The sequence below is a fragment of the Ochotona curzoniae genome, unplaced genomic scaffold, assembly GCF_017591425.1.
Source record: "Ochotona curzoniae isolate NIBS_2020 unplaced genomic scaffold, NIBS_Ocur_1.0 contig_1, whole genome shotgun sequence".
NCBI classification, from domain to species: Eukaryota; Metazoa; Chordata; class Mammalia; order Lagomorpha; family Ochotonidae; genus Ochotona; species Ochotona curzoniae.
This window is the reverse complement of record NW_024464918.1, coordinates 13,493,939-13,521,938: the sequence shown is the minus strand read 5'-3', so window position 1 is coordinate 13,521,938 and position 28,000 is coordinate 13,493,939. Positions and strand designations below refer to the sequence as shown.

Genomic DNA, 28,000 nt, shown 5'->3' with positions numbered 1-28,000 from the left:
TCGTACCATGGCACAGAAAGAGCAAATTGACTACCTACCTACCCCAGTCCAGTGATGGAAGTAACGGCAGAGACTCTAAGGTGGACTATGTTGGCCAGTGGATTCTGGAGAGATTTCACTGTGCTTGGAGTAGCCAGATCGGAAGTAATTCAGAACTGTTGAACTATCAAAACCTCTTGAGCAGGACCCTCAGAGAATGCCCCACATCAGGAGCCCTGGGGTGGTACTGGGTGTCTGTCCTCCATCCCAGCCAGGGTGCAGCGGCATTTGGGAGGTTGGGTTTGGCTTCTCTTCTTGTCTCATCTCCTTCCCCAGATACAGGAAGGAAATAAAAGAGAATGAGGAAATGGTGATCTCACCCACATTCCTGCGGCCCTTGGCCCTAATCAACTATGTAAAACCATCAAGAATAAAAACAATTTTTTAAAAAGTGGGGGGTCAATTTGCTTCTGACACAGGCTTGCTACACCCTTGGAGATGATTCCCAAGAAGCAGCCCTTCCAACAAAAGGGTTTTGTCACCTTCGTGGCATTGGCTGGGATCAATACAGACTTGGGTCCCGTCAGACAAAAGCAGGACCTCCACCTATGAACAGAATCTCAACAAAACCCTGTACAGCAACAGTGAGTCAACAGGCACAGGGTGCGATTATCGTCAAATGTAAATTTATTAAGACATTCAGCTATGTCTGTCAGTATACATCCAAATTTGCTACTAAAAATAAAATAAAGTCACATTCCACATTAGGAATACCGAGTCTGAAAAAACACTTTATGAGCCAAGCCTATTGTATAAATAAATGACTAGTTTCTTTTCATATCAAAATTCCCATAAAAAATTACATTCCCCCCGCCCCCAGTTCTACCTGTAGCCATGATGAATGTAAAAATTTAAATATGACACATCCTTGTCAAAGAAAAGGTGCAGCAATCTATTAACAGCTTTAAAAGTGGCATTTGCAGAGTGTGATCATACAGTTAAGTACTCATTCCCAAAGTGCAAATGTTGCCGTAATGTAACACTGTTTTGATTCAGTTGCAAGGATTGAAAAGTACACCCAGGGCCTTTGTCGGTGCCCTAAAGCCCCTCCCACTTTGGGCTCCTTTTCTAAAGCGGAATCCAAAGTGTTCACCAGAGTTTTAGTTTACGTCACACAGCCAACAAAGTATACCGTGTATTAACAAAAATTTCATATACATCAAAATACGGGAGACTCCATCATAAAGTTCCAGAGTCTCAGATGCCAAGAATGCACCTGTGGGGCCCCCTTGCACGCTCGCCCATCCCCAGAAGCCCGGGGCCGAGGCTGAGCCGGCTTCCATCTGAGCACAATCAACACTCCTACAGCTTGGATCTCATCTCAGGACTCTACAAAACTCAGTCATCACCTGTCTGAGTCCCAAGGACCTGACAGGGGGCGCCTGGGGAGTCCGCTCCTCATCCTCCGTAACAAGAGCTCCCGCCCCACACCAAGGGAGAGTCGGCTCCACTTCTGCCTGCTACTTCCTTTGCCGTCCTTATGTTCTTTAGCCTCGCTTCCTTTGCCCCTTTCGGATACACACACACACACACACACAAACAGCTGGTTTATTTATCCCTCAGAGACTAGGGGCAAAGTTTTTAAAGTTGATGAGTTGGATTTTCTTGGCAAACCTCTACAAAACATCAGCATAGGATATATAAATACATTTTCATTAGCAGACACTGCAAAATTCCTCCCACAACTGTCAAGGGATGAAAGCAGGTGGTCTCCATTGAGAGTATTTCCTGGATTAGATGCCTGGAATGTCAGTTTCCTGCCCAATCACTTCACACATTCATTCCTCAACTCGGAGCGTGAACTCCGTCTTGCATTCACTCCTGCTCGGCAGCAACGTGCTGTCCCTGCATGGGCCTCTAGGTGGACTCTGCCGCAGGTGCTGCTTCTTTGGCACTTCCAGGAGCTTCTCTGGGGTCCACAGCCCCTTCCTGGCTGTGTGCTTTTCCAGCAATGCATTCATTACTGCCCCCGGAGCCTTCCTGAGCTGGAGTTCCTGCAAGGTGCTCTTGGTCTGCGGGTGCAGAGCCTCCAGGGAGCCCGGCATTCTGCTCCCCTCCAGGGTGAGGCTGTGGGACAGGCTCGGTTCCTAACCCCGGGGGCTGGGAGGAGTTTTTGAGGTGGCAGTGGCACAGGGGGCAGGTCTCCTGGACGTACAGCCACTTCTTCAGACAGCCTGCATGGAAGAAATGACTGCAAGGCGTGATCACAGCTGACTTCATGTCCTAGGAGAAAAAAAGGAAACACCTCATGAAGGTCTATTAGCTCAGTTTCTGAGATTATTCTCTTCAGTTATTTTTCTCCCACCATACAGAAAATCTGACACAATTCTCACAATAAAATTTATTTCATATTTCAGTAATGATCCTGTTACCTTAGCACCATAGACCCACTAAAAGCTTAAAAATAAAAAGTAAAACAAAACAAAAAGACAATGAACAACAAACTGCCAGCAAAAGTGCTTTTGTCTGCTTCTGCCCTAGAATGATTAACAAAGATCACACAACTTCAGCACCCTTATCACGGGGTCTCCCCTGGTTACGATGCGAGTACAATTTAAAACCTCAGCAAATCTGAGGAGGACTGGGTCTTTCACAGTCATGCTTCAACACAACTGAACAGAGTATTTCATGGTGAGATTATTTACAAAGAGACAAAGTGAAATTAACCACGTAACACCAGGGTATTGGCAAGGAAGTGGCAGTTCAATAGGACCAATGTGCACACTCAGTTGTCAAGACATGGTCTCCAAAAGCCAGCACAAGCCAGTGCCTGTCACGTTGCATCCGAACCGATGAACAACACAAATCCTATGGGCCTCTCCACTTCTGAACTAGGATGCCTTAAGGTTCCCAGATCTACAGTTGTAACAAGCTACCCTCATGACGTGAAGGCTCTTTAAAGTTATTTTGGATAATCACCAGAATAAGGAGCTGTGTATTTGGCATTAATGTTTCTTGCACAAAATATATTTGGGTAGAGAAGCCTAAGGACCTACTATTTTGCTAAGTACACACATTTCATGAATCAACCATGAATTGTGTTTCAACTCCCCTAACACAGAGACATGGCTTATCCCAGGAATTCCTTGCCAAAAGCTGGTAACCACTCAGGACAGGAGTCAATGTGTAAGCAGGAAGCCATCCAAAGAGCAGCCAGCTGCGAGGCTAACCATGTGACAGCAGCACCTTGAAAAGTGATGTGACAATACAAGTACAGAAAAAGACGACACTCGCATCCCAGACATGCAGAATTCAAGACCTGACGTGCTTTGTCCAGAGTGCAACGAGGCTACCTGGTGCGAAAGAGCTAGAGGGTACTTTAACATGAAGAATAAAACTAACAGAATGACCACCCGACTGGGGGAAGGAGCATTCTACTACTCCCCAGTCCCTCCAGATGCAAAATAACCCGGAAAATCACTTTTGCTATCGTCCAAAAGTCTGTTTTAATTACAATTAAAATGCAGTGGTTGCCTTTTCCTAACACTGAGAATTCTAGATAGTTTTAAGTACATACAGATATATACACTCTCTGCCGAAACCGTAGAAGTAGCCCTGGAGAAAGTACATTCCCTGCATTCTCACTGGCCCGTGCTTAACCTGTGTCTAACGGAGGTAAGACAGATTTTACATGGAAATTGGCTGCGGCTAATCCCATCATTCTGTCCGTAGTAGCATCAGCGCAGTTCTGGAGTCGAGCCCCCTTGTCAAGCCCCCTTTTTGCACAGGCGACTAGTGACTACAACCCACACCTATTCACTACCGTTTTACTTCCAAGGCAATTTAACAACTACCTTTACTTTGTACAAAAGGCGATTATTACCCCTTTTTTGATATCTATGCCAAAGGCAACAGCAGGCCACTTCCACATTTACCAATGAGAGCTTTGACCATAAGCCCATGCTGCCAGCTACCATGTCTCAGCAGCCTGCCCAACTCAGGTGGGCACCTGGGCTCATCACATGACCACTTCTTCCCCATCCCAGAAATGCTCAGAGGAAAATAATCAGGCTCTTGGCACAGCACTTTTCAGAAGTAGCTGACTCCCGATTGACCATATATATATGTAAAAGTGTGTGTGTGTGTGTGTGTGTGTGTGTTCAGGGGTAAATATAAAATGCACCTGACCTGTTTTTCCTTTATTTGTGGGTAAGCAATAATGTTGAAAACAACAATAAGTTAGAACTTGAGGGATGAAACTGAAAGCTTAGTTTGAAAACAAAATGGAAATATTCCATCAGGATTTTAATATATTTCTGAGGCCCAATTTTTACTTCTAACTTACAGCAGGTAACTCTGCTGGGACATTCCAGCTGGATTTGTCTAACGTGCTGCAACCCCCAGGGGCACCTGTGTGACCAACCCACCCTGATATCTCACCAAGCCAGTTACCTGATAGCAGATGGCACAGATGTCATTGTGCTTCTCCAGCTGCTCTTTCGTAGCGATGGGCAAGGATTTAATCTTGTTCACAGCATCCCTGCGGAGGAGGAAGCTCTTCCACCCTAGCTGGGCCCGAAGCCACACATTATAGTAGGAATGAATGAAGATGATCATCGAGCCCATGACGGTCCACTCTCCAAAGACCGTCTCGGAGACGCCATAGGCTACAACACACAGGGCCACCAGGAACTCCAGCAGCCGGTACGTGCCGTTAACGTAGTAGATGACGTCATCCATGTTCTCCACGGGCTCTTTTCTGAACTCCTCAACCATAAATAAGACATAAATGAAAAGTGTTCCCAAGACCTGAAAAACAAGACATTTTTCATACACTCATACGTAAGCATATACACACTGAGATTAAATTTGCCTATTAAGAAGTTATATTTAACAGATTTTTAAGAAACGACAAATCTCTGCCATTTTAAAAAATTTTTACTCTTCTTTTTAACATTGTTTATATAGCTGAGAGGGAGGTCCATCTGAGTCTCTTTACTCTCTTCATGCTATGGCCATTCTTATTCCTTAACTCACAAATAGCTTTTCCTTTTACAGGGAACAATGAACAACAACAACAAAAAGAGATGGGACATTATCTCCAAATAGGCTACTTATCACCATTAACCTTATAGAAGCTTAATTCCTTTTTCTGGGAGGAAAAATGAAGTAAATTGTTACATAAACGTCGTTAATCTTGGGCTTACCTGAAGAGAGGTGAGAATGCTGCTGGAGATAATGATAAGAAGCCAAAAATCCATGTGGAAAAACTGGCAAATCATATATGCCATGTAAGCAGGGAAAACCAGTAAAAACAAACAGAGGCTTACAGCACGGAAGTGCTTCCATAAACTCCTGAAAAAAGATGAAATTATGAAGTGTTTGCTGCCGTATCACACCACCTAGGCTGGCAGCAAACAGGTCTGCTGCAGCCAGTGCATGGCATCTACACTGTTTTCTCCATGCCAGTCACACAGGCTTAGCATTTCCAACACACTGCATTCAGTCAATTGTTAAGCAGCATCCATCAATTTTTTTCTTCCATAGTTTGTTTCCAATTTCACTTCCAGTCTTGACTTTTACTCTTAAACCCTAACCTTTCCACAGCAATCTTCTCTGTTAGGAAAGGCAGAGGGTGTTTGAATCATTTGTGGAGATTACTTGGCACTTTTCTCAAATTATTGAGCATTCCTCTCTTGGCCACCTGCTCCATTCTGCCACAGTGCGTGCAGAGCCTGACAGGGAAGGCTCCAGCGGCGGCCCTGCCTCCCTCCTCTAGCTCCTGATCTAGCCTGCTCATCACCCACAGGATGACTCTTTCTAAAGCTCTATTGATTTTTATCTCCTTATTTCAGACTGGCTTTGAGGTTCCCCCACTCACAATCTTCACTCCAAACTTATCCAGATTTGTCCCTCAAGCCAGGTGGTTAACTGTCCTCTCAACAAAGCACAGTTCCCATATATCCTACTGGAAAGGAGTCCACATCTGACCACAGTAGCCAGCCTGTCTACGCCGTGACCCTCCCTGAGGGCGTCCCACAAAACCACTACCCTGAATCTGTGTGCTTGGTTTTCACGGCTTGCTTCACTTTGTAATAGTTTTGTCTCAGTAAGTATTCCTAAGCAGTACATTTTAGGATTTTGTTTTCAAAATAAAAACAACCTATATTGTCATACTTAATTTTCTTTTATTATGTTATGAATCATGCAAGTATTATTAAACAAAATATTTACTTAAAAGACAGAATGACAGAGACACAAGAGAAGAGAGACAGAAAGAACTTTCATCAGCTGGTTCACTCCCCAAATGGCCAAAACAGCCAGGACCAGGCTATGGGGGAGCCATGGGCTCAGACTTCCATCCAATATCCTGGTGGATGGCAGGGTTCCAAATACTTGAACCAAATTCCCCTGTTTTCACAGGCACATTGACAGGGAGCTAGATCTTCTGCTACCTTCCAAGGGGCATCAGCAGGGAGCTGGACTAGAAACAGAGCAGCTGGGACCCAATGGGCACTCCACTACAGAACGCCAGCATTACATGAGGCGGCTTTACCTGTTGTGCCATAATACCATCCCTGCAAGCATGACTGTTTTTAACATGGCATGTACAATTATCACATTTTTATTCATCCCCTTTCCTGTTTGACTGGCATCTGGGTTGCACCTAGGGTTTTACTGCTGGGATTTCTGCTAGAACATTCTTCTACTTGTCTCCTGCTGTGCAAGTGCAAAGTGCCTCTCGAGCAGAGACACATCCGTGGGAAGACAACAGCAAACTTCCCTCAGTGACTACAAGACTGTACACTCGCCAGGAGACCCCGCAGACCCGTCCTTGCGTTCAGACAACCCTGCCTCCTTCTTTTATCTGTTCACAGCTCTAAGGTAGTCTGTCACTGAGTCTTGGTTTACACTCACCTGATGACTATGGACGCAGGGTGTCTCCTCACACACTCACCCTCTCGCTGCTTATGCGGCTGCTATGTGTTCCTGATACTAACTCTCAGGAGGGCACACTAGGAAACGCTTCTCCCAGTCTATGATGATCATACAAATGTTCCTCTAGGTTAAATACTGCTATTACAAATCTAAATTCAATGCATTCATCTTCTTTCACAAGCAGCCTCAGTCTTGAGTAATTGACTATGTCAGTTTAAAAACATTTTCCTACTCAGAGGTCCCAAATGTCCTAATCTAAGTAGACTTTTAACTTTTTGTTCCTGATATCAAAGCTCCTACAGTTCTGGAGTTGATTCTTGCATTTGTAGCTAGAAACAGAGCTCCATTTTCACATGCTTCTAAACAGAGAGCACTTTTCTAAAGCTTCATTTTAGCCCTGTCCCCTCTGCACTGTTCCTGACAGGTCTTTTCAGCCACTCTCACACGCGCATACAGGCTGGCTTAGCGGCTCTTCATTTCACTGATTCCGTGTAATGACAGAGACACCAACTCAAAGTAACTCCCAAGACCCCTGGACAAGGCTTTGCAGTTGCCCCTTCGCCTCCAGATCTCCTCTGCACCGGGTTCTGGAGGAGGAAGCCGAAAGTGAGGCTAGCTCAGCATCCTGGAAAGACTTGGCACTGGATCTGTAGGCTCTGTTGATAGTGGCATTATAGATTCTAGTTCCTTTCTCATTTCCAAACTGTCTATAAGGTTATATTAATCTTAGTAACAGTGCACCACATTAATTAATACAATTAACAATAAAGGATATTGTCAGAGATGACAAAATATCTTACTTAAGAAAAAGCAACCTACTCTTCAGATCTAAGACATGGCCATTCAGTTGAGTGGGGCTGTGAATTCAGCATTTTAAATGACTGTCAAAAAAACATAAGCCTCAAAAACAAATCTCAAATAACTATAATTAACCATCATGATTAAGATGGTCTGAAACACAGCCAAGGGCTTATTTAAACAAGCTCTTTGAGCCATCAGTAAAGTGTTTGGCAATGTGGTTTACAGGAACACAAAGACAAATCTGATGAACCATAATTAAAATGCTAATCCTGGAATGTTTCAGAGATCTTTGTCACAATTTACCTAAGAGACTGCTTACTCCAACTGATAAATCCAGATATACTTCTTAATCAATAATCAGGGATAAGTGTTTGGTGCAGCAGCTGGGATACTCCCTGGGGTGCAGGGAATTCCATGATTCTAGCTTCAGCTTCCTATTAATGTGCTCCCTGGAAAGTAGTATGTGATGGTTCAATTACTTGGGCTCCTTCCAGTCACATGGGAGATGCAGCTGAATGGAGCTCCAGGTTCTGGGTCTGGGGTTGGCCCAGCTCTGGCTGCTGTGGAAAATGGGGAGAAAACCAGTGGATGAAAGACATTCTCTCCGCCTCTTTGCCTTTTGAATAAAAACACAAAGTTGACAATTCAAACAAAAAAAGTCACATGCAGGAAAAATAGTGACACTAAATTTTAAGCTTTTTAAAAAATAGAATTTCCATATGTAAACTGCAATAAGCCAAAAAACTAACTAACGACTTGGGTTTTTTAAAGCTTTATTTATTTCAAAGCCAGGGCTACAGACAGGGAAATTTCTATAATGTAAGACATACATGAATCCAGCAATTAATTTCACTTGGAAAACTCCCACTACGATCTTGTCCACAAGCCTATCCAATGCGGCTGCTGTTCCAGATGCCTTTCCTTTTGACTGCCTGACTGCCTTTATTGTTTCCTCCTCCATTCATCTTTTCTCTTCATATCTTCTCTCCTTTAACTACAAGCAAGCACTACACGGAATAAAATTATATATTATTTGCCATATTTAACAGCCTAAATTTCCTGCTCTGTGTTCTTCATTTAAAAATGGGACAAATATAAAAAGCGTTAGATTTCTCTGTAGGAAGGGTTGGCTTATGATTACATGGCCTTTGATGTAACTTCTAATCATAAAAAATTGTAAGAGGAAAAAGCAAAGAAACACAAGTCAAATGTCTCATACGGAAAAGTAAAAATGTAAGCTTGCTTAATTCACCTAAGTAAGTACCAATTACTCACCATTTCCCATCTCTAAACATTCCCCAAATCTTTAGAAATTCATTTAAGGACCTTATTAAAGAAAGAAGTTTCCTTACTTGTCTCTGGATGCTCCCAGCGCCAAAACAATGGGATCTGCAATCTCTAACATGGATTGCAGGATTGAAGCTACAACGATGAAGAGGATGATGCTGAGCAGGAAGGCCCGGTGGACGACCTGGAGTTCTATCAGCCCGGTCTGCACTGCCAGGATCAACAGCGTCACCCCTTCTGTCATGCCCCTACAAAGCGGACATTTCACAAAAAATTAAATCCAAATAAAATTTCACTTCATTCAAAGAGACAAGAGTCTAAAGGCTTAGGACTATAACAAACAGCACACATACATAAAAAAGTTAATTTGTATTATTTTTGAAATTTAGTGTCCACATGAAAATAAAATAACACAAAGTCCTAAAATGTTTAATACCAATTGCTTGTTTTAATAAAGAACTTATAAATGAGCAAAGGACTGGCACAGTTTCATAAACAAGAGGTAAGAAGATATTTTGAGGTTTGATCGTATGAAATACAAAGAATGTCAGAAAAAATGAGCACCACAGTGCTGAGATATACAAAGTTAAAACTTCTCTGGGGAAAAATTTGCTAAGCTAATTTAACATAATTACATCCTTCAAGTCAGTAATCCTCCCAGTAATAGCAGAGTGAACAGCAGAACATGTTATATGACACCACAAGCAGGGAGATGGTCAGCAGAACCCAAACTCCGGGTGCCTTCCCCAAAAGAAACGGAAAGGGACTTCAACGTGATGAACCTGCTTTGGATCTGGAGTTCTGCTAACAGAAATGTTATCTTTTTACTTCCTTTGATTTTTATTATCAAGAACGATCAATTGGCATAGTCAGTTCCCCCACGCCTACCCCCAAAAGACTTACAGATGGAATGAAGGATTTCTGGGCAAAAGGATATTAACCTGTATGTGTGCGTTTATCCCCCTACAGCTGCAGCCTGAGGATGATGAGGTGGGCAAGGTGGAGGAGTGGCGAGGGGCATGTAGCCGTGGCCGGCTGTGTTGTTGGGGACCAACGGAGCAGTACATGAGGGCCACTGTACTACTCTCACAACTGGAACTTTCTTTTTTTGATTAAAACATTTTTTAAAAGTCTGTTCTGTACACAGATACAGCAGAGTATTTTAGCCCTAATTTTGCAACCATCCCTCAGAATTTCTTTTTCCCCTAAAATATTCCAAGCAAAAAAAGATTTTATTGATAATAAAAAATCTAAGAAATTCCAAATTCAAAAACGTCTAGAAATTCTAAGTTCCAATAAAGAACTTACCGGTTCATGGCAGGATCATTCATGAAAGCGCGGTAACCTTGCAAGTAAAACTTGCAGAGTGTCAGAACTCCCAAGGCAACGAAAGAAACGGTGAAGACCAAACCCAGCAGGGAGTAAGGAGTGCTGCAGCATTCAGCAATGCTGGAAAACAGAGGGGCGGGGGGAATGACTCCACCTGGAATAAAATCACTCTTCTACTTTAAATAATAACCTAGCTTAATCCAAAACATTCCTAACTGAATTTGAGATGGAATAATCTAGTCATTCCAGTAATCATTTAACTGACAAATTTTTGAAATAATCCTACAAAAATGTTTTAAAATCTGAATTAAATTAACATTAAAACACCATTCAGGGCTGAAATGTCAACATGCCCCCCACTGGCTAGAAGTTTGGTTAAATAAGGAGCTGCAAGAAGCAGAGCCATAAAGTATAAACAATGTGAACATCCAACCTTTTGCAAAGTGGCCAACTGTGTACGTTTCTTTTGAATACGTGACAGTGTGCTCATTATATATTTGTTAGCATTTGAACAAAACAAAGTCTTCAAATTACAGTACATTTGAAGGAGATTAAAAAGAAGAAAAACAAAGACCTAGCTGCAAATATGGTGTGATTATTTGCTCAAGGAACTAAAACATGTACGCTTGAATAGTAAGACAATTATATTATTAATGTCAAGGCCATTTGAAAAAAATTTTAATATCAAATTTTAACATAAGTTTCCTGTGATATGAACTACAAGGATAGCTACAAGATCTCATATTAGAACTCAGAAATACTTCTGTAAAACAATAAATATTAATGTAGATATACTGTATAAATAAATGCACTATTGTATATTCATGATCAGACTTTAGCATTTATGCTGCATGCATCATCTTGAGGTTTAGTACTGCAAAAAGAATTTCATTTGTGTAGATGAAGAAATTAATTCAGTATACAGATCCATGTTTCCATACAGTCATTTTTCCCATACAATTATTTCTAAGTTGGTTGTTACATGGATCAAACTAAACTATCCAGAGAAAAACAGGCCTGGCTTTCTGCGTGGAGCCAGGGTATCCACCATCATAATGGCTGACTGCTGAGAAAGTTGGTAAGGCTTTTTATGGTAGCCGTGCGAACCCAATTTCCTAAGTGTCTGACATTTTTCTAACAGAAATCACAATTCAATGTTTAAACAAAATGTCTACAATTTAAAAATGGTAATTATGGCTGAAATACCAAAATTTTACTTCAGTTCTCACTGAAAAAAATCTAAAAACTGTAGGTGAAATCTCAAATTGTTTATTCTCATCTCTGCATTTAGACAAATTTATATCCAAATAGTACGATTTAGTACTAATAAGGAACACGTTCTCTTTCTCTTTATAGAAAGATTTTTGCCCAAGAGTTCACACTGAAGAGTTCAAGCGGTTTCAACCTAACTGTGGGGAAGTGAAAGAGCTTGGGAAATTTACAGAAATTTTCTTCCTCTCTCTCTCTCTCAAAAAAAAATCTGATTTCAGATTCTGTTTTCTGGCTGCAATAAAAAACCTTCTGTTGTTCAGCTTGTTTGCATGAGCTTTTTGTGGGTCTGTTTGTTTTGTCAGAGCATGGTGGTAAATACCCATCCCCTTTCTATAAGTAAACTGCTTTTTCGCAAGGAAACATAAATATAACCTGGCATATGAAAGTATCCTCAAGGACAGTGAGAAACTTTTACAGAGATATATATATCAACAAAGGAGTCAGCGTGAGAATTTCTCAACAGCCAAATGGAAACACTCTTTATCATGAGAAAGGGCAATCTATCTTAGCCTTGTAGAGAAATAGAAAGAAAAATTACCTTGACATAGCATCTACAGCCCCAGTATCATTTTTAAAAAAACAAGTATTTTTTTTCTAAACAGAAAAGAATTTATTCATTTCTCTGAAAGGCAGAGTTACAGACAGAGAGATCTTCCGTCTGCAGATGGCCACGACTACTTTATAACGGGACACGATGATCAGGGGCAGGCCAGGTCAAAGCCAGGAGCCAGGAGCTTCCTCCCCTCTTCTGCATAGATGGCAGGGGTTCAAACACTTGATCCATCTCAGGTGCTTTGCCCAAGCCGTGAGCAGCAAGGTGGATCAGGAGTGCAGCAGCTGGAACAGCTGTGGCTTGAATTCCTATGGGATGTTGGCACTTACGGCCTTACATCTCCACCCCACGATGCTGGGCCGTATTCTGTATTATTTTTCTCTTTGTAAACTGACATTCAAATTAATTCACAGCCAGGTTGCTTGTTAAGCCTATGATCCTATGCTACACCTACTCTGATCATGCTTTCTAATGGCTAACAACTGATTCTAGTTGCACACTGCGGATATTTCCCTAGTAATAAATTGTTTCTTTTTCTTTACATGGCTAATTTTTAGATCACTCAAAAATCCTGCACAAATAATCCATAATGTTTCTGTAACAGCAATAACAAAGATATTTACTACTGAATTGGTCATTAAAATCTTTTGACTTTTCTATTTTTCATAGACGCTACTTGCTTATATTCAGAAAGAACAAAATCTGGTTCAGTACTCATTCTATTTCTTGCTTAAAATAGGTACTGTTTCATTATATTTTTATTGATACTTAGATTTCTGTTTTCCATTTTAGTGAGATGATCTTTTTTTCAAGATTTATTTATCTTTATTGGAAAGGTAGATATACAGAGATGAGCAGAGAAGAGAGGAAGATCTTCCGTCCGATGATTCACTCCCCAAGTGGCCACAATGGCTAGGGCTAAGCCAATCTGAAGCCAGGAGCCAGGAGCTTCTTCCAGTTCTCCCACGCAGGTGCAGGGTCCCAAGGTTTTGGGCTATCCTCAACTGCCATCCCAGGCCACAGGCAGGGAGCTGGATAGGAAGTGGGGCTATTGGGATTAGAACTGGCACCCATATGGGATCCCAGCACATTCAAGGCGAGGACTTTAACCTGTCAAAACCTTATTAATAAAGACACTAAAGGGGAAAAGGGATCCAACTCTGAAAACTGAACAATGAAATCTTAAAAGTCAAGGAAGTCTTCCATTATTTCAAATTAAGGCAGTAAAGTTTGACTTCATGAATTATACAGTATAAACATTTAGGTAAGTGGCCAACTCTACTTTTTGCAGCAATGTCACCGAGGTGGGTTAACTCCTAGCATAGTTTCCTTAACTATAAAGCGGTAATAACAAGACAAGCACCTGTCTCCCAGGGTTGCTACAGAGATCAAATGCGAGGGACAGTGTTTAATAGCAATGTGAACATTCATCACATAATACATGATAGTCATTTTGTAACACTTTTCTCTTAAAAACCCAAATATTTAACTTGAAACTGGAAAAAAAAAACCCAGCAGAAGGTTTAACAACCTACTGTGTGCCTTTCTGTAGGTGACCTGGTGCATTCCGGCTCTCAATGCTGCCAGAGAGAGAAGCACCCTTGCTTATCAGCACTTTCCCACTCTCACACCGCAACAAGAGGGAGCCACCAAAGGAAAATCCTGTCCTCATTAATTACGAAGCTGTATAATACGACTGATGAATGCAATCTGCAAACCTGACTATCACTAGAGCAAAGTTTCCAAAGATTTACATACAGTACCACAGGCTCTTCATTACCTAGTCAGAAAAAGGAAGAGAAGCCGCTCCCGTGACGCAGGCTGGTCGCGGGTACTGAAATAGGAGTAGATCTGAAGCGCAAATAAGACGAGCCAGAAAACCATAAAAAGGACTGGGACGACCAGTTGATTCCACAGGGACATTCCCAGTGCGAGAAGGCCATAGACCTCCACCACCTGAGTAAAAACAGAACACACAAACATCTCTCAGCACCTGAAAGCTGAAATACAGAAAGTGAAAATGTAAGCAGGTTTTCTTTTCTTGCAGGATCATTCCAGCTAAATACTTCCGTTTTATACATAATAATATGTTTGTAAAGCTCAAAAATGTGCTTTATAGTATTAAAAACTAACATGCACTCTCAAATAATGGCAATGGTAAGTTGCCCTGACCGTTTAGGATTAAAATCAAAATAAGGTCGTATTCAGAACCACACTACATCAGTAGGTTGGGAAGATTTGCTTAATACTCTTAGAAGATTCAGTACTCAGTATTCAGTACTCAGAAGATTCAGTACTAGCGTGAGTGGTAGAATTATGCTTTCTCAGGGTTTATTCTTCATTGTCAGAGCTGAAAAAGCAGTTCCAAGAAAAAAGAATCTTTAACTGTTAGAGAAGTTTGCTCTGTTACAGAGCAAAGATAGCATTTTTCCCCCAGACGAATCAACCTCCCTTACTTTTACCGTGTATTTACAAAGTCACGTGTCTCAGCTCATCTGGTTTGCCAAGTACATCAACATCAGGAAAGAGGTATACGCTTGCAGTGTGTTCTCACCCAATAAACCAGTTTTCTATGTTATAAAACAAATCCTTAGTAAGAATCAATTGCTAGAATCTGATTCACTGAGAGCACAGAAGCTTCCAGAGTTACTAAGCATGGAAAAGATCCGGGTAACAGCAGGGTTCTGCCAGGCAGCCAACAGCCACCGGTCCTGGCGGAACCTCTCCCGATGTGATACCACAATGTTTCCACTAGCCATAAAGATCAAATATTAAGTCAGAATGCAATGATGTGCAAGTTACTCTACACTTAAAACATCTTCATCTGTCCAGCAAATACAATTTCTACAACAGAGTCACAATTAACTTTTATTTTCTCCACCTAGAAAAGATTCACGAAAAGGAAACTGCTCAGTGGACTGTAACATTACTACTAGAGGCAAACTGATCATGGCTGGTGAGACAGAATTTTCTTTCCCTTCAGTCAAAGAAAAAAGTTAAAAAAAAAAACCCTGTTTCCATTTCTAGCTCATCCAAATTTTTGCAAGTCATGCATTTCAGAACCTATAATTTATTTCCAACAACATTAATTTTTTCCCAAACATGAGAATAAACATTTAGAAAGTAGAAACTTTTGCTTTCATGCTATTAAATGTTTAGTAGTTAATAAATATTTATTGAATATCTACTGTTTATTACAAACAAGGATAGCTCAGCTACACAAGACCAAAATCAAAGAAAAGAACACAGAACTTGAATCTTCATTTCTTTCTGTGAAATACAACTCCACCCTGTCCTTGTGAAGTGACTGGGTCTTCACTGACAGTGTGGAAATAACCTCCTTTTCTTTGGAAGATCCACTTCTGGGAAAGGCACCCAAGTTAACAGTTGTGTATGCAGAAAGAAAACAGGCTATGATTAAGCGCTTAAGAATTTTTTTCTCCCTTCCTAGTGCCACAAGGCAACATCTTTCCTGGTAGTTTCAGTTTGGTCTCTGAACCTTACACTGTGCTTTTCCAGGTATGTACACAGTGATGAGATGCAAGAGATCTGTTTTGTACGTTGAAGCTCAACAAGTTCAACAGAAACATTCATCTCCCAAATCTCTATTGCTTGTCTCAGGACAATTTGTCCCAGTGCGAAGGCTGAAAAAGTAAAGGAGGGATCATATTCCAGGAAGCATGTTCTATTGCTTCAATCCCTATACCTAAACAACATCCGTATCATAACCCAGAACTATCTAACTGTTCAGTTTAAATATGACAGGCAAACAAAAGGAAGAAAGTGTGGACTATAATCAGGAGAAAACTCAAGATTTGGCCTCTTTGGGCTTACTATGTTTGTCCTTCCTAAGAGCTCTTAAATACTGAACATCATCTGCCTAGAACCGAACTTACTGCTTAAATCTCACAGCAACCCTAGAAAAGTATCCTATTAGCTCCATTTTACAGGAAATGAAGCTGGGATCTGGTCTGAAGTTACAGAGCTGAGAGCTGGTAGGTAGTCTTAGGATGGAGAGACCCAGACATCGTGTTTCCACAGACATTTCATTTTGCTGACACATAACAGAACTGAAAACAGTGGCTGGTTTAAACTGTAGGAAAGAAAGTCAACATAACTACGACCATAAAAAAACATGAAGTAGACTGTCACAGAATTTTATGTACCTGTGGTGGCTTACCTGAACCAATTCTCTGTATGCAGACTTAGCAAGATTATAAGGTACTAAAAGATTAGATCCAAGAAAATAGAGAACTTCCAATCCAGTAAAAATCATAGCAAATTTGTTGATGATAACAATGGTCTCCAGAGGAACAAGGCAGAGTCGTGCTAGCAGAGGAAGCATATGAGCTGAAAAGAGCCAAATCTGCTTCGTTTTCATGACACAGGAGCATAAAGTACACACCACCAACTGACCTAAAACACGGGATAGAATGCATAATTTTAAGTACCTGGCATCCACAAAATAAAAACAAACCAACAACACTGTTATAAGGATAACTGCACAGTCTTTGAAGAAGTCTACATTATCTGGGATAATATTTAATGCTAAATTTTTAATTATTTTGCATTTTATTCAAAAGGCAGAGAACAACAGAGAAAGCAACACGGATATTCGCCACCCTTGGGTCCTCCCCACATTGCTTGTATCAGCCTGGCCAGGAGTCCAGAACTCAAACTGGGCCTCACTAGAGCCACGCTGGCTGCCCCCAGGGCGCCCCAGCGGGAAGCTGGACCAGCAGCAGAGCAGGGGGACTCAAATCGGGCCTTCTAACACAGGAGGCGAGATTTCAAGCAGCATACCTGCTGCCAATCACTGATAACCTTTTAAATCAACTTTTAGTTACATCTGTCACAGCTACATTTCATGTAAACACTGTATATACTATCTTACAAGCTTTTCTCAATCCATTCCATTTATCTCTCAATACTAAAATATGGCTATTATTCACAGGTTTTTAAATAGTTGTGTGATATAATACACTGAATTTAAAGTAAAACATTAGAAGGATACTTTGAAAAGTTCATGGATAAACGGAACTTAAGAATTTCAGTGTAAAAATTTTCTTTTGCAATCAGTGCAGTTTCTTATCATGATACACAGTTTCCATGAACACCTTCATATTAGCACCCGGCCTTTTCAAAATATTCCATAACTATAAAATACTTTTTGTATGTATAACTTTAGACATGACATCCTTGAATAAACTATTTGGCACATACTTCATTGTATGGTACACACTTCCTACAATTTTCTTAGACTAAACTCCTAAAAAGAAGAATTAGTAAATCAGAAGAAATGACTGGCAAGGGTTTAACACAAGTACTATCAGTAAGTCCTCCAGAAACAACTTACCTTGTATTTTTACCATCTGCTTACTGATGTCAATACCAAGTACAATTTTGATAGGGAAGAACAGAAACACTTCCTAAGTTCTTTAAAATGTTGCATTTAGGGCCCGGCCGCGTGGCCTAGCAGCTAAAGTCCTTGCCTTGAACGCGCCAGGATCCCATGTGGGCACCGGTTCTAATCCCGGCAGCCCCGCTTCCCAACAAGCTCCCTGCTTGTGGCCTGGGAAAGCAGTCGAGGACGGCCCAAAGCTTTGGGACCCTGCAGCCGCGTGGGAGACCCGGAAGAGGCTCCTGGCTTCGGATCGGCATAGTATCGGCCCGTTGCGCTCACTTGGGGAATGAATCATTGGACAGAAGATCTTCCTCTCTGTCTCTCCTCTCTGTATATCTTTGTAATAAAAAAATAAATAAATCTTAAAAAAAAGAGTTGCATTTAATTAGTTGCCAATGGAACTGATTGAGTATATAAAATTATCAGTGAACTGTTTCTTTACATTTCTCTGCCCATTTCCCTACTGGCGCTTACATCCAACTGTTTGACACAGACATTAATCTTCAGCCATCAGTTGACCATGGTGTCACTCATGTTAGTATCTTTAGTGACTTTTCTGTTTATTCTCTTCTGTAAGTTTCTACTGAAAATAATCAATACAGTTAATGTTTTCCATCTTTGGTGCTATAACTTGCTACATAGCTTCCCTATTCAAGACATTACAAGATCCACCTCTGAGAGGTTTTTTGAAACTTCAGGGGGAGGGGAGCAGTGCGGTAGCCTAGCAGCTAAAGTCCTTGCCTTGAACACCTCAGGATCCCATATGGGCTCCGGTTCTAATCCCAGCAGCTCCACTTCCCATCCGGCTCCCTTCTTGTGCCCTGGGAAAGCAGTCAAAGACGGCCCTAAGCCTTGGGACCCTGCACCCACGTGAGACCTGGAAGAGCTCCTGGCTCTTTACTTCAGATTGGCACAGCTCTGGCTTTTGTGGCCCTTAGTGGATGAAAGACTTTCTCTCTTTCTCTCTGTAAATCTGTCTTTTCAATAAAAATTAATAAATCTTAAAAAAAAAGTTCAGAAGAATAAAAAAATAGTTTATTTTGGTATCCCCCCCCCAAAAAACCAAAGTTTTAAAATCCACTGTTTTTCATATGTTTTTTGTAAGTATTTTGTATACATTTTTTATTTTTACTTTTGAATATGACAGAAAATAAATATCTAAGTTTGGTTTTCCAAATATTTGGCCAGTTGCCTCAAAACCAGCTGAAGAACCATCTCTGTCTTTATCTCCCTTCTTATTTCTGCATTTTAAAGTAAAGGCTATTAATACTTTAAAAAGATAAATCTAACAGAAATAGTCAATAAAAGCAAGCTCATGAATATGACAACTATGGTGTCAATAAAAATGCAACAGAGGTAGAATACACTTGGGAAATTCCAGAAAAATTTAGGAGATGAGCCCATGCAGGAAATCCATATCCAGTAACAGGATCTCTAGAAGGAACAAAATACAAAACAAGGAAGAAATTATCATGAGCTGAAAAGAAAGTCCTCAAAGAACTGACACCTGACAGAAGAGAGGAGTGATGCAGGAAAAAGATTTTTTTTCCCAAAACTGGGGGACTTTTTTCAATTTCTAGAAGTGCATTACTTCAAGTAAAAAAAAAAAAATTTAATCTGAAACATAAAAACTCTGAAATACTTGGAGGAAAAACCAGGAACAATGAAGAAAGACCTGTTGTCCTGGCTCCTCTCACTTTCACGCCGCCCAGAGCCGAGGCTTACATTTCCTGGTGTCGTGTGATGTGAACTTCCTCTAGCCTGAAAATTCCCCTAACTCTGTGCCAGCACATGCTGTGCTCAGCTCCGGGTCATGGGCTTCATTCCTCCTCCTTCACAGCTGATTGTGACTCATAAGACACGTGGACACATTCTCCCCGAGAGAAAACCTCTCAGCCTGTCACGCTGGAAGCGGAGGAAAGGACTCACGCTGCTGGTGGAATACCCGCGGGAGCTCTGAAACACGCTGCCTCGTATTGATATATCTATTCCAACTGGTAATTACAACCAGATCAAAATCAGTTTATTCTCTGGATTTCAGGATTCCATCATTACAAATATCTGAGTTTGTAACACCCTAAGAAATCATGGCATACTCAAATTGCCTGTTTTATTTTTTAAGTGATACTTATTATTTAAATGGAAAGGAGTAGGAAGTTATAGAAAAGAGAAAACTGGAATAAAAACATGCTATTTAACAGTTAAGAATTTATTTAATTCCCACTTAACTGAATTTTAGTTAAGTAAATAGATTCCATGGCCACTGTTAAGAATTTAAAGAAACAGGGCCCAGCGTGGTAGCCTAGTGGCTAAAGTCCTCACCCTGTAATGCTATGATCCCATATGGGTGCCAGTTTGTATCCCCGCTGTTCTACTTCTCATCCAGCTCTCTGCTTATGGCCTGGGAAAGCAGTCGAGGATAGCCCAGAGCCTTGGGACCCTCTATCTTCTTGGGAGACCTGAAGAGCTCCTGGCTCCTGCCTTCAGATTTGCTCAGTTGTGGCTGTTGCAGCCACTTGGGGATGAATCAGTGGATCAAAGATCTAACTCTCTGTAAACCTGACTTTCCAAAAAAAAAAAAAAAAGTAAATAAATCTTTAAAAACAAAATAAAGGGCCCAGTGCAGTAGCCTAGTGGCTAAAAGTCCTCACCTTGAATGTGCCGGGATCCCATATGTGTGCCGCTTCTAATCCCAGCGGCCCTGCTCCCCATGCAGCTCCTGCCTGTGGCCTGGAAAAGCAGTTGTGAGAATGGCCCAAAGTCTTGGGACCCTGCACTCGCGTGGGAGACTTGGAATAGGCTCCAGGCTCCTGGCTTCAGAATGGCTCAGCTCTGGCCACTGTGGCCACTTGGGGAGTGAATCATCAGATGGAAGATCCTCCTCTCTGTCTCTCCTCCTCTCTGTATTTATCTGACTTTCAAAATAAATAAATAAATAAGCCTTACAAAAAAATTTAAATAATTTAAATTTGTGCAAATATATATCACAAAAGAAAGCTTTATAAGCTTTCTAGCAAAGTATTCCAAATATTTCTAATACGCAGCAAATACTTTCATAATTGAATATTACTACTGCTAGATACACCACTTCATGGGATATGGTCCTAAAGCAACATGTATTTCTGTCTCCCACTGACTTAAATCTAGCTATTCTACCGGTGAGTCTCATATCTTTTAGTCCAGCTCACATTACAGTCTTGATTTAATAACCAAACTTTAGAATTGACTTAAATTTGGGATTCCTGAACTCTAGCTCAAGCCTCCCAGGGGACTAGCCAAAAACCTGCCTCGAGTTCGTCCTCGACGCAGCACATCTCTGCGCGCAGGCTCACCAGGGCTGAAGCGAGCAGGGAGAGGAGCGGGAAACTGGATGCTGAGAACGCGTGGTCTTGGTCTCCCCTGGACGTCAGCTGTTCTGTCCCCAGCACTTCTGATGGATTCTTCTGGAACTGCTCCTATCACTGCAGCACCCCTGGTCCTTGGTGCGCAGCCACCTCTGACTTTTTGGGATTATTTTCTCAGTTTCTGGGAATCTGGAAGCTCAATTCCTTTTGGGATCTTTTCATTCCTCTAAAGGACCTCTTGAACAAGATCTGAGAAAATCCCACAAGCCTCGAAGGCCCTCACCTCCTTCCTGCAGACTCGCTCACACTCAGGCCACAACAACGTATTTACTTCACCTTCAAAACACTGAAAAACCAGCTAGCTATATCACACCAGACCTGTAATATATAATAAATCATTTTAAGTGTTCTAAGTAGACTCATTTTAAGAAGTTAAAATAGGAGAAAGTAACAAAGTATTATAGATAACTTTAAAAATGACAAAGATTACCAGTTGGATACTCAGTCTCTATAAAAATGAACAGGACATTTTAGACTATGTCTGAACAGCACAGCTCAAGTGCTCAATAGCCATTCACGGCTTGCTTAGGGCCTACCACCAGACACGACAGGATACCTGCCTATCCCACAAAAGATGGGCCTCTCCAAACACTGAATCCTCCAGATGTAAATGTCTGTGGAGATTTTTCAGGAGAAAATAGGTCACTCTAATAAGATTCTCCTTCAATCTCCAATACTCAATCTTTTAAAAATCTTATATTTAAAAAACTTCCATTTATGGTTCACGACCCCCAGTGGCCAGAGCAGCCAGGGCTGGGTCAGATGGAAGTCAGGGGCTTCGTTTGACTCTCCCTGGTGGGTGCCAGAGGCCCAGGCACTTGGGCAGTCTTTAGCTGCTTTCCTAGGTGTGTGAGCAGAGAGCCAGATTGGAAGTGCAGCATAGGAGATGCTGGCATGGCAGGTGGCAGCTTTCATAGCTGCACCACCAGGTCAGTCCCAAGAGTCAACTTCTTCATGTCCTACGTGAGTGAGTTCAACAGTCACAAACGGGTTTTCTCTCACTTCCTTTTCTGTCTTTTTGGCATTGCAGGGTCTCAGCATCTCACTTTGAACATCATCTGCATTATTTTTAGATCTTGACCAACATTTGTATTTTTAACATTCTGTTACCTGGCAGTAGCTGATATCTTTCAATAAGTAAATTTAAGCTATTATGTAATTCGTTTTAATCTTTCAAAGTAACAGTTTTCTCTGCCTAAAAATATTCTTGGATACTTAGAATACTCTTACACACAAATGCACAAGCAAGTATGGGTTCTGCACAACATGACTATAAATACATAAACCGAGATACACCTATGTGTGTGGGAAAAAAACAGTCACATTAAGCAACGTCTATATTTGGAAAGAATCCAACAAATAGGTTTTAAGCAAGTATACATCAATTCGATAAAACAGGGGCAGGGTTGGTTGGCACCCATCTGTACTATTAAATTATTCTCCAATACTCACCTATCAAGGCTGTGGTAAACCGATTCATGGAGAGAGGTTCTAAGTACATTGGTCCTTCATAGGCAGACTCCAGTTCACTCCTAACATAGTCCCTGGATAAAGAAAAGATGTAAGAGATTAGATACATTCAAAGCACAAATGGAAAACAGAAACAGACAAGTCACAATATTCTTATCAAAGTGCACTATATTAATAATGTCGCTTTTCATATGGAAGGGAAAACTAGCTATAATGAATTATACAGAAAGGGACTCCAATTCCAACTCTCACGCACTAGAAACAGACACTACTGCAAATGAATTTTACTATGCACAAAAGGCCGTGAAAGCTATACTTGGTGAATTTTTCTTGCTTCTCATGGCCTCATCAAATTATTTTATGCCCAGCAGAAGTCAGTAGAGACATCATCTCTCAACCTTACTGGTTAATTGATAACAGCTAATGATAATACATTAAACTATCTCCTCTTTTTTTTTCCCCCCTGCTTATACTCTCCCGTCTCACATCCCACCAAAATTGGTCCCCAATTACATGTTGTTAAAAATAAAATCAAACGCCATTAAAAAAAATTGGCTCAGGTCAATAGTTAAAAACTACCATTTCAACATTATAGGGAGTCTGTAATGAGAATATTTAAGTGGGCTACATACCTATTTTGTAATAGACGTTGGGTCAAACAAAATATTCCTTTCAAAAGTTAATTCATTTAGCATGCGACTACTAAGAAACAATGGGCTATAAGCAATAAGCAAAATTCATTTTATACTCTAAGGATACACAGGCAGGAAGCACAATAATAATTTAAGTTAACTGGCAATGCTAAAAGATAGCTGTTAAATTTTTTGGCATCAAAGGCAAGTTTGTCGAAAAAAAATTCTTTTCAACTGTTACATACTACATTCACTGTACTTTTAAACAGTTAAAATATTTCAAGTATTTCTGAATAAACTCATACATATGTATTTACTTTTTCCATGAAATTACTTCCTGTTAGGCAACCAAGCTGAATTCCTTCGGCATAGCATAGCCAAAAAGGAAAGAGCTTTACATAATTAGCCTGGGGAGTACAGCCCTCCCCCTGCCAAATAAAAATGTATAAATAAAACAATTTCTTAAGATTGGGAACAGTTTTGGAGATGATTAAAAGATCAATGACTAAATCACAAGCAGCTAAGCTCAACGCTCCTTGGTCACCGGATGACTACTGTTCACCCACACTAATCTTCTGCTCAAAGAAAAAGTCACATTCTCCAGAAGAACAATTTCAATGTCATGACTGTTAACCTAAGGCCATTTTAATCCTGGGAACATTCCTGGTTGTTAATAATTAGGAAGGTGAAGGTGTTAGTGGCACCTGGCTGGGAAAGAACAACACTGCTAAACAAAAGCCAGTGACAGGACAGCCCCAGCAGGGAGCACTACCAGGCCCAAGTGTCAAGCCTGCGGCATGCAGGTAACCATACTTCAAGGTACAGAGACACAAATGTTACACGTACAAACGGCCCATTAATAGCTGTAGCCATCAATGTAATTGTCCTTTTATAATTTTAGGATAGAAAGCTAAAATTTTTTAATTTTAAACAATCCAAAAATATAAATGCCACTACTATTTACAAAGTCCTTGAAATGTTATTACAGAAATAAACTTAACAGTTAAAAAGAGATACAATCCTGAGACCAACTCATACTTAGGCCTTGAAAGTCCAGTGATTTCCCTGGGCTACAGTACATCCCTCTCCAACAGGGACACTTCCAGCAGAAACCAGGGAAAACCCAGGGACAGAAAACAGCTGGCTGTCAGGGACTGGAGGAAATGCAAGGAAGTGCTTAATAGGCACTGCACTTTATTCTGAGGCAGTGGGAATTTTGAAATAGAGTGATAAAGTTGATGGTGATACACACACCGGATGTACTAAATGCCACTGAATCAGTCACTTAAAAACAGTCGATTTTATGTTACGTGGCTTTTATAAACTAGGGGTGCTTTGCCCTGATTACTCCTGGTATTACATTGGTGATGTTCTGTAATACAACTCAGAAAACTCAGCGTTCTTCTAAAACTTCTTCCTGCTGAGACATTTATTAGTCATTCTGCCATACTTCACGCCTATTTCAGTTACTCCTCATTTATAAAGTTTGTCTTTCTCTAAGGGTATACCTTAAATTATAACTCCACATACAAAACTTGTTAGGAAAAAAGTATTCTCTGTGATGTTTAAATAGATTTATTTATTTAGTTAGTTATTTAATAGAATAGGACACTAACGGAGGTCTGCATCTCAGAAAAAGAAATCACCAGCTTTTGCCCACAGACACTTTGAGGTTAAGCAGCACCTCCCTCTGCTTCTCCTATTTTGTCCTCTATTGGGATCTCAGGAGGAGCTCTCACCAACGTGTCCCTTTCCGGTCCAACTGAAGTCTCCGTATCAGTTATTTTACTCTAGAAAATTAGTATTTCCCCTCTGTCCCTTTCGTCATTGCTCAATTCCCTTCTCTCTCCAGACAGTTCTGGCTGACTTCTCGTTAAGATCCACTTCAGTGAAGGTGGCCAGGCACCAGAAGAAGCCGCCTGCAGACTCTCCCACTGGGCCAACTGGGTTTAGCTTGCCAGAACCAGAGGGAACTAGCACAACTATGCAGCCCCTACGGCAAAGAACTGAAGTAAGTACCAGTGTGAAGCAATATTTGTATCTCTAACTTATGTACAACTCCGGGGCATCTCTTGCTGGCAATGAGAACTCTTGGTTACTCAATCCCCCTAGGGACTCACTCACAAGATAAATACAAGACAGTTAGCCTAAACAGGAAGGAGCCAAACAGGATATACTACCTCTCATTTTAGATCAATAATTAGTTCCTAGATCAATAATTGGAGAAAGTCACAAAGTTGCACATTTTAATATTTTATTCCAATAAGCTATTCAAGAGACATTACAACATTTCAATTTAGAGGACTAAAAATAGTAAAATACATTTATTAAGTCATAAGCAAGAATTCCTGCTATTCTATGAAATAAACTATACCTTTCCCTTAACTCATTTCAATTGTGCAATCTGTAGAATAACAACCCTGATCACAGTACATCAAACACCCCTCAAACCCATTTCCCTTCTCTTTCAATGGAAATTGTTTGAAGGCATAATGAACACAGAAGATAAACGAAAAGGGCCTCAAAGACAAATTGCAGAATTAAAAAATTCTTAGTCAACAGAGAAAGAGAGAAGTCAAAGAAAATAAACCAAGGAACCAAGGAAATAAATAAAAAAGAAAACCTCTGTGAGCTTACAACTTCACCATATGAGGAAAAGCCTCCATCTACAGTAGTCTTACACTCTCTGATTCTGCCTCTCTCTCCACTTTGTTTCTGGATTCTTAGGTATTTAGCAGTTGTTTCTGATGATAAAATAGATCAAGTTTGTCGAAAAAAAATTCTTTTCAACTGTTACATACTACATTCACTGTAATTCAAAAATAGAAAGACAAAAGACACGTCATCCTAAGAAATGATCAGCAAAATACCCAAAGGTGAACAAACGGCTAGTGACCCATGAAAAGATGTTCAATATCACTAGTCAACAGGGAAATAAAACTGAAAATCAAAATACTCACTAAAAAAAAAAATCTACTGAAAAAGACATTCGTAAGTATTGGCAAGGATGTGACAGGAACAGTTTCGTACTCAATTTGATACTAAACATTTTTTCAGGGCAAGTGCTTGGCTAAGTGGTTAAAATGCTGCTTGAAATACCACACCCCCCCACTAGAGTACCTGGGTCTGAGTCCTGGCTCCAATTCTAATTCCTTGCTTCATACCATTCACGCCCTGGGCAGCAACAGGTTCCTGCTGCTCCCGTGCAATACCCAGACAGAGTTCCTGGCTCCTTGCTGCAGCCCAACCCAGCCCGGGCTACTGCAGGCTTCTGGAGAAACAAGCAGATTCAGGAGTCTTTCTCCCTCGTGTCTTTGTCTTCCAAATAATTAAACAAATGTTTATTAGGATATTTTATAAAGATATTCATTTTAAAAATAAATAACATAAATAGAAAGTTTTCTTTCCATTACGTTTGCTATCTTTTTCAGAGGACTATACTAGGAATGAAAAAACCTGGATTTAGGTAAAAGTCTGAGATTTTTCTATTCCTGTTGGTGCACTTCTATTTTTTTCATTTGTAAACCTCAAAGAATTGTAATAAGGATCAAAATGAAAAACAGAGCTAGAAAGCATCTTGCTCATTATAACAGTTTTATTTAAAAAGTTTTTTGTTTATAAAATAAGCTTAAATTTCCTGGTAATAAAAGCAAACTTTAAACACTAGGGGAAAAAACCTGAAATTACAGGAACAAATGTCAGAAGGCATCTTACAGAGTTTGGGCACCCTTTCCCCTTACATAATGGAACTTTCACCTTTGGAAATGTCTGCACATTAGCATTGTAGATAAACACAGAGCTACACGGTTTTAAACCGAATGGAAACCAAACTTCTAACTTCAAGAAAACTAGGACTGTAATAGTTCTATTTGCCTTTTTTTTTTTTAAGATTTTTATTGCAGTCAGATATATAGAGAGAGGAGGAAAGACAGAGGAAGATCTTCCGTCCGATGATTCACTCCCCAAGTGACGACAACGGCTGGAGGTGCACTGATCTGAAAGCCAGCAGCCAGGAACTCATCCAGGTCTCCTACGTGGGTGCAGGGACCCAAGGCTTTGGGCCATCCTCGACTGCTTTCCCAGGCTACAGGCAGGGAGCTGGATGGGAAGCAGAGCTGCTGGCATTAGAACCGGACCCATATGGGATCCTGGCACATTCAAGGCAAGGACTTTAGCCACTAGGCCACTGCACCAGGCCCTATTTGCTTTTAACATCGAGATTTTCCTGATTGTTTTTCAAAACCATGTCACCTATAAAAAGTTATTTATTACACATATACACCATAGAATACTAACATTAAAAAAACTGTTTTCCAAATAATAATACACAAGAAAATGGTCACAAATATTGCTGTTTTCTTAACCCAAGATGTTAAGTGTTAAAATTCACTGAGCATTTACTTTGTATCAGAAATCAACTCATCAGGTTGGATTTTACAACAAGCAACTCCTACAGGTGACGAAATGATGGTGTCAACTCAAGTTGATGTGGCAGCAAATAAGGAACCAAGCACCCATTCATCTCTCCAAGAAATATCTGTGTGGTTCTTAGGTGTTAAAGTGCTGACACACACCGTAATGCTGACTCCAGAGCCCAGAAACCAATTACTGTTTATGTTCTGCAGACAGGATTTTTGTTTTTAAAATGAACAAATAGGGGCAGGCATCTGCCCTAGTGATGTATAATCCCACAACCCATATCAAAGTGTCTAGGTTTGGGCCTGGTATGGTAGCCTAGTGGCTAAAGTCCTCGCCTTGATTGTGCTAGGATCCCATATGAGTGCTGGTTCTAATCCCGGCAGCCCGGCTTCCTACCCAGCTCTCTACTTATGGCCTAAGAGAGCAGTGGAGGATGGTCCAAAGCCTTGGGATCCTGCACCTGTGTGGGAGACCTATAGGAAGCTCCTGCTCTTGCATTCAAATCGGCTCA

General features: G+C 40.7%; 1 protein-coding gene across 3 annotated transcripts in view; it reads right to left on the bottom strand.

The window, feature by feature from the left end:
• Positions 1-645: 645 nt before the first annotated feature.
• The window catches only part of RNF145 (ring finger protein 145), a 41,990-nt gene continuing 14,635 nt past the window's right edge, over positions 646-28,000 (bottom strand). For all 3 annotated transcript variants that reach the window (XM_040987209.1, XM_040987130.1, XM_040987040.1), the window contains 8 exons: positions 22,421-22,512; positions 16,341-16,576; positions 13,941-14,116; positions 10,315-10,455; positions 9,072-9,254; positions 5,187-5,334; positions 4,432-4,788; positions 646-2,262 (listed from right to left, as the gene is read on the bottom strand). In XM_040987209.1, the coding sequence (XP_040843143.1) occupies positions 1,897-2,262; positions 4,432-4,788; positions 5,187-5,334; positions 9,072-9,254; positions 10,315-10,455; positions 13,941-14,116; positions 16,341-16,576; positions 22,421-22,512 (1,699 nt within the window). In that variant the 3' untranslated portion in view covers positions 646-1,896. The remainder of the gene's footprint in view (positions 2,263-4,431; positions 4,789-5,186; positions 5,335-9,071; positions 9,255-10,314; positions 10,456-13,940; positions 14,117-16,340; positions 16,577-22,420; positions 22,513-28,000) is intronic.